Here is a 7,384-nt window from a genome sequence, read left to right as displayed (position 1 = left end):
GAAGAATGAAATGAAAAATCCCGACTAAGTCCAAAGTTATCAGCTGCGGACGTCGCATTTGCGACCTGAGCTTCGCAATTGCGAAGCTCGCAAATGCGAAGGGGTCATCGCAAATGCGAGATCCTTCACATTTCCGCTGCCTTCGCATTTGCGAAGAATATATCGCAATTGCGAAAATTGGCCCATCGCATTTGCGGGCAGAAATTCGCATTTGCGAACATACCCTTCCCTAGACCCCATCGCAATTGCGAAGAAAATCTCGCAATTGCGAGAACATGCTGGCCCAGGCCTTCTTCGCAATTGCGATAGATACCTCGCAATTGCCAGGCCTGCATATTTCGCATTTGCGAAGCCTGATCTCGCAGTTGCAAGATCAGAGGCCTGCAACAGGTTCAGTTATACCAGCAAAATTTTTCTAAGTTCAAAACATCCCGTGGCCTATCCGAAACTCACCCGATCCCTCAGGGCTTCAAACCAAACATGCACACAAATCTAAAAATATCATACGAACTTGCTCGCGCGATCAAATCGACAAAATAATACATAGAACTACGAATTTAGTACCAAATCATATGAAATTCTCAAGAACACTTTAAAATTCATATCTTCTCAACTGGACGTCTGAATCACGTCAAATCAACTCTGTTTATCACCACATTTCACAGACAGGTCTTAAATATCATAATGAACCTGTACCGGCCTCCGGAACCAAAATACGGACCTGATACTAACAATGCCAAATATCAATCAATTCTTAAAAATAAATAATTTCCAAACTTTTAATTTTCAACAAAAATTCATAACTCAAGCTAGGGACCTCCGAATTCGATTCTGGGCATATGCCAAGGTCCCATAATTCGATACGGACCTACTGAGAGTGTCAATACACGGATTTGGGCCTGTTTACCAAAAATATTGATCGAAGTCAACTAAAATCAACTTTTAAGGCAAAAATTCTTATTTTCATTAGTTTTCAACATAAAAACTTTCCGAAAACATGCCCGGACTGCGCACGCAAATCGAGAAGGGTAAAAATGAGATTTTTAAGGCTTAAGAGCGCAGATTCGAGTTCTAAAATATAAGATGACCTTTTGGGTTATCACATTTGCATTCCTTCAATAGGGGTATTTTGCATTGTTTTAATAGATTTAGAGGTTGCACGTCCCAAATCACACCCAAATTCTGGTAAATCTTCAAAATCGTCATCACCATTCCTACTGAAACTAGCGTTAATTTCACTAATTTACCAGCTAATTTTATAAAATTTGGAGATGCCCTAAACTTTCTATTTTTCTTCAAAGACTTCTTTTCCTCCATTATAGACTCGATTATGAACAAAAATCGGAAAACCTACTGAAATTTTGACTTATATTGAGAGCAAGACTAAAAATGGAGAAGTTGTGTTTGAGAAAAATGGAGAAGATGTGTTAGAGAGAACAGAGTACAAAGAAGGGAACCGAGTACAATAAGAAAAAACATGAGTGAGTTAAAAGCATGGGTGGGTCAGTGTATTATGGATTGGTCTATGAAATGTAATATGTTTGGGCCGGAGGGACATTTCGGGTCCATAGAGGAAATTATGGGCTATTAAAATTTTGAAGGGCTATACAGGATAGTTTTCTCAATATTTTTAGATATTCTTAGGGAAAAATCTATATAAAATCTTAAAAGTATATAGAAAAATTATATATTTATATGTCGGTTTGGTTCGGATTTTTTTACTCAATATCAAACCAAACCTAATCTGATTTTTTAATCGACAACTGGTGCGATTTTTCAGTTCGGTTTGAACACCCCTAACTAATACGATTCATAGTTAAGGAAGAAAATTTTAAGTGAATAGTTCCTTTCTAGAAGATTTCTAAGACTACAAATTAGTTAGGTCTTAATCACTTAGGTCAGGCCCAAAGGACGTCAATGCAAACACTCAGGCCATATTTTGAACCTAGACCTCTACTAACGAGGGTGAGGTGCACGAGTAGCTACTTTTAAGTTCGCTCTTTAAAATATATCCACAATTTATAATGTATTTAAAGATTATCCAATTTACCCAAAATTCGGGACTAAATTTTCTGAATTTGAAAATCAGGACTTAGTGTCCTGAATTTTTGAGGTGCTAATTTGAAATTCAGGACTAAGTGTGTGTTTGGTATGAAGAAAAATATTTTCCTAGAAAATGTTTTCATGAAAAATGTGTGATTTTATCACTTATTTTTTCTTGTTTGGTTGGTGAGTGCAAAAAAAATTTCGGAAAATATTTTCTAATCTTTGGTTAGAGAGTAGAAAATATTTTTTAGGAAAATAATTTTTTGTGCTACTCTCTTCACCCCTCCCTCTCCTTCCCCCCCCCCCCCAAACTCTAAATACCCAACATTTTCAGGACTCTATTTTCTTCAAGATTTTAATTATTCTTCAAAAAATTTACACAAACCCAAAGAAACTAATGTGTTACTTTACTTTTTTAAGTAAAAACAATATTAAAATTTGTGCTCCATCACTAAAAAGAAAATACAACTTTTTTGGGTTGAAAAAAAAATACTCTTTCTACAACATAAAATTAAAGTACTCATTTTGTTGAAATGAAAGAAAATACTTTTTCTACATTATGAAAAGAAAATACTCATTTTGTTGAAATGAAAGAAAATATTTTTTCTACATCATGAAAAGAAAGTACTTTTTTTGTTAAAATGAAAAAAAATACTGTTTATATCATGAAAAGAAAATACTCATTTCTTGAAATAAAAAAAAGTAATCTATCTATAACATGAAAAGGAAGTACTATTAATAATATCTCTATTTAGGGTGGGGATGGGTGTGGGGTGGGTGGTGGGGGATGGGGAATAGGGGAAAAGGTTAAAAAAGAGTTTTAAAAAATATTTTTCCTTCTCTTGATAGGGAAAACATTTTCCTCCAATTGGAGGAAAATGAGTTAATGAGGAAAATGATTTCCAAAACATTTAAGGCAACCAAACATGGAAAAATTGAAAAATATTTTCCTTCGTACCAAACACACCCTAAGTGTAATGAACAGAATTTTTGAAGTGCTAATTTGAAATTCAGGACTGGGTGTCCTGAATTTCTGAACTGCTAATTTAAAATTCAGGACATAAAATTCGAACTTCTGGACACAATTTTCGAACTTTAGGATACGATGTCCTGAAGTTTGAATTTTGAGGTTTAAACTTCAAGACGTAGTGTCTTGAAGTTTGAGCGAATTGGCTAATCTTTAAATACATCATAAACTGTGTATATATTTTAAACGACGAGCTTAAAAGTGGCTACCTGGTGTCATTTCTACTACTAACGACCCTTCAAAATGTGGCTGATTAATGCAAATTGAACCTAAAGCCTTTTTTTCTTTATGATTCCTCCATCTGAACTAATATGATCATGTTTGATTTAATCCTCCGTCTCAATTTATGTGAGGTGTTTAACCGGATATAGAGTTAAAAAATTGAATAAATTTTTTTGAGCCATATATATTGTGTAGCTACAAATTATCTTATTAAGGGTATAATAAGTATTTTAAAGATGAATAGTACCACATAGGTGGTAGCAGAATAGTTAAATGAACTAAAAAAAAATGTAAAACTACTGTAGAAAAATATTACTGTACTACTATTTAATAGACTGGTTTCAGAAAATCCAATCGGAAGTATATCGCAATTCGAATTTTTGGTAAAATTGTTGGAACATTCCTTGGTCTATGCCATGGTCAAGAAGATTGATCTAGTGAGTCTCCTATCTTATTTAACTCCTTAGTGCAAATCTGAAAACACTAGTACTATACAAAGTCTCCAGGCTGGAGACTCCAGCTATCTCAGCAACAGGTTCACAGTAATGTACTATCCTCCTCCAAGGTAAGGCAAAAAGGAGTCCTATGTGCATCTTTTTCCTTCAGAACATTGTAAATAAGCAAAAGCCATTACGTTACCCAACAATGCAAGTTAGAAGTTAGAACTAACCATGGACAAAAGTTAAAAATCCAGATTGTTATGTACATCATGAACGTATCTGCGTCCTTCCAGAAGATTTAAGTCGAGACCTACATCTAGTATTAGCTAAACTGACCCTAAGCAAAGTTTCCTCCACTGTCACTTTCCAGAGAACCTCAATGGAGTCATTTTTTACGGCAAATATGAGAACTAGTCCATTTTGAACCACACTTATAGCAGAACTGATATTCACACCTGCAAGTCATGTGAATGCATCCCTCTGTCTTCTCAACAAATATTTTACAATTAGGACATTTCTGCCAGTTTTTCTTCTTGGCAAGTGTCTTCACCATGTCCTCTTTGCCCCCCTTTTTGGCGTTCAGTTTCTGGAACTCTTTGCATGTAAACTCCGGATGCCATGGAACTCGACATACTGCACAGAATGATCTCTTGCACAAAGGGCATTTTATCTTTTGTATACTAGCCCCAGTATCATTAACTAACAGGGCTGAGCAATCACGGAAAGGGCAGTACAGCTTTTGAGAGTCAGGAATGATTGACTGGCATAACGATTCATCCCACCTGATTAGTGCCTCTTTGGGAATCATGAACCTACAAGCACTAATATCAAGTGCAGCACTGCAATTTACTCCGGGGCAACCAATAACTTTTGGCTTTTCTGCAATCCTTGCCATAATATGCTTACTTGTGCACTCGTAACAGAAGGAATGAGAACAACTCTCATTTCTAAACATCTGCCAACTTTCTTTGTTATCCAAGCAAATCTCACAGAAGCTTTTAAGTTGACCATCACCTTCTTTTTCAAGCTTCAACATCTCTGTTGCCAAGAATGGTCCTCCTTGTATAGATGAAGATGCATAGTTGCTGCTTGGACCAGTGTAAAGTGAGGCTAGTAAAGCTTCTTGGAGCTGCAACTCTTCTGCATATTCCGCATCACGATGGACAAGCATCTCACTTATACGTCCTCCAACAAATTCTGCGACATGATCATAAGCAAATATGTGGATCACAGAGAAATAAAGGTATGAAAACAAAGATAAATATAGTTTCGAATAGCAAATATGTAAAGACATCGAAGGTGTATCAAAAAGATCTAAACATTACTTACTGAAGTAAAATTTCAAGAATGTCTGAAGAGGAACTATTTTGAATTTTATCGAGCCTTGCGTGACATGAGTCAGTAAGGATTTCAAATCCAGACGCTAATTTTTGATATGTGATTATCTCACTTCAACTTCTTTAATTGGTAGGGCTCTGGTACAATTTTTCTAAAGGAATGACAACTCATACCCCATCAGCTTCTTGTTTTCACCCTTTTCCAAAATCTTTGTTTTCTATCACATGGTATGAAATTAACAGAGAGCAAAAAACAAGGAAAACAAAATGAAGATCATCTCTGCAGCATCACTTTAGCATGGTTTCCTACCTATGTACAAGATCTATAACTCCTCAAAAAATCAATACCGACAACCAACATTACCAATTACCTAATGAGACAAGAGCTTAGTTCAAGCACATAAAATTTATGACAGATTAAGGATGAAATTTGACGAAGAATAGCAAAGTGAATATGCTATTTAGACCAAATAACCATGCATCAAGAAGAAGAGACTCACACGTCACGCTCCTCCTTACAACCATCATTCAAACAAGCAGTTGAGACGTGATATTCACTCGGATAGAATGCAACAGAAATTCCACAAAAGTTTTGTAAGCAAATCCTAGAAAACACTATCCTGACTCTCTGGATAGCTAATTTCACTGTGTGGGAATTAGGAGCCCCTATTAAGTACTTTGAGGCAAAAATATATTTTTTATGACCAAGAAATCCTAAGGGCCAGTAAAACACGAACTCAATGGATAATGAGCCGCTCATCTAGCCTTCGTCACTTAAATACTAGGCTTTTTGTTCTCTGCAGGGTTCAAACCGGTGACATGTGCTTAACCAAGCTTGGGATATAAAAGTACACATTTTTTGCTGATCGCCGTATTTCCCAAGAACATAAAAAGGGAAAACAAAAACTAGACGATTAATTTCCATACATGGATGCAATAGACTAAAAGCTAAAAATAAAAACACTAAAACGGCACACTATCACACTATTCAACTTCAAGCAAAAAAAGAATGTAAATTTCTACAACATCGTGTAAGCTTGGTGAAAATAACGAGGTAAATTTGTACACAAGTTGATCAGAAGAAAAGATAAAGACAACATATTAGGCAAAACCACAAATTGATGAAAGCATACAATTTTAGTACCATTCACATGAGGATCAAACGTCGAAGCCTCCGTCGACTCACGATCGACATCAAACTGAGGTTTATTTTTGCTTTTCTTAAAGTAAAAGAACCCTGGGATTGCGACGGTTACGAGTAAAATCACACCGGCGGATGCTGCACCGAGATCACCGGTGACCGGTGAAAGTCGCCCGAGGGAGTTAAGTAGGGAACCAAAAATCGCCGGAATATGGCCGGAGAATCGATTTGCCGGGAAATCCATGAAACTGGACTCGGAAATTAAAAAAGAATGAATGATTATGAGAAAGAGTTATACTGGAAGTAAAATCAATGGCTATGGGGGTGGAGGGGATAGTGTGCAATTTTGTTCATAGTATTAAGGGGCCGGGTAGAGTAGGGCATCTCAAAATTTGACTTTCTTATTAATAGCGTGTTTGGCAAAATTGAAGAAATCAGCTTATTTTGAAAAAATTATTTTCGGAGAGAATTAATTTATGTTTGGCTAATCTATCTATATATCTTCTATATTATTATAAAAATATAAATACAATATCGATTTACAAAAATAACCTTATAATATTAAGCATAATAACTCATAATAAAAGTACATAACCGGAATTTTAGATATTAGTCTTATAATCATATTAGTTTTAGGATATAATACTACACGTTAGGAATCCTACATGATTAACTTTAGTAATCCTATTAGTATAATTACTTTCGGGTTGTCTAATTCATATAAAATTGAACAAGTAAATATCATTAGTCATGTAATCTTATTACTTTTATGATATACTTCTTAAAAATTCCTATTACTAATTTAATTCTAAAACATAGTATAATGTCCTATTACTAATTTAATTTAAGAATGTATTATATTGTCCAAATCCATTTAGAAAAGGGAGAGACTATTTTATTATAAAAGCATAAATACAATATTAATATACCAAAATAGCCCTAAAATATTAAGTGGAAGAACTCATAGGGAACGGACATAACTGCAATAACCTATTTTTTGAATTACAATACCTTCTTTGCAAATTTTTAATATTTAAAATTTTAAAATTACTAAAATTTTATCTATTAAATTTTTATTAAAAATATGTAGGAAGGTTTGATAAAATCAATTTTATAAGAATCTTCTATATTGGTAATACATTACCACTCCATAATGTCCAATACCAAAAAT

The 7,384-nt window shown here is 34.6% G+C and overlaps 1 protein-coding gene across 1 annotated transcript; it reads right to left on the bottom strand.

The window, feature by feature from the left end:
• Positions 1-3,947: 3,947 nt before the first annotated feature.
• LOC104088374 (E3 ubiquitin-protein ligase RSL1-like) lies at positions 3,948-6,588 on the bottom strand. The gene is made up of 2 exons (XM_009593035.4): positions 6,217-6,588; positions 3,948-4,932 (listed from the first exon to the last, which is right to left on the bottom strand). The coding sequence occupies exons 1-2, from the start codon at positions 6,455-6,457 to the stop codon at positions 4,121-4,123; spliced, it is 1,053 nt and encodes a 350-aa protein (XP_009591330.1). The 5' UTR covers positions 6,458-6,588; the 3' UTR covers positions 3,948-4,120.
• Between the last annotated feature and the right edge of the window lie 796 nt (positions 6,589-7,384).

The sequence above is a fragment of the Nicotiana tomentosiformis genome, chromosome 4 (genome assembly GCF_000390325.3).
Source record: "Nicotiana tomentosiformis chromosome 4, ASM39032v3, whole genome shotgun sequence".
Classification (NCBI taxonomy): Eukaryota; Viridiplantae; Streptophyta; class Magnoliopsida; order Solanales; family Solanaceae; genus Nicotiana; species Nicotiana tomentosiformis.
The sequence above is the reverse complement of the archived record's forward strand: the minus strand, read 5'-3'. Positions and strand labels throughout refer to the sequence as shown.

Coding starts and splice junctions, on each gene's coding strand:
- LOC104088374 (XM_009593035.4), bottom strand. CDS start 6,457: ATGGATTTCCCGGCAAATCGATTCTCCGGCCATATTCCGGCGATTTTT. Junction 4,933..6,216: donor GTTTGATCCTCATGTGAATG/GTACTAAAATTG, acceptor ATCATGTCGCAG/AATTTGTTGGAGGACGTATA.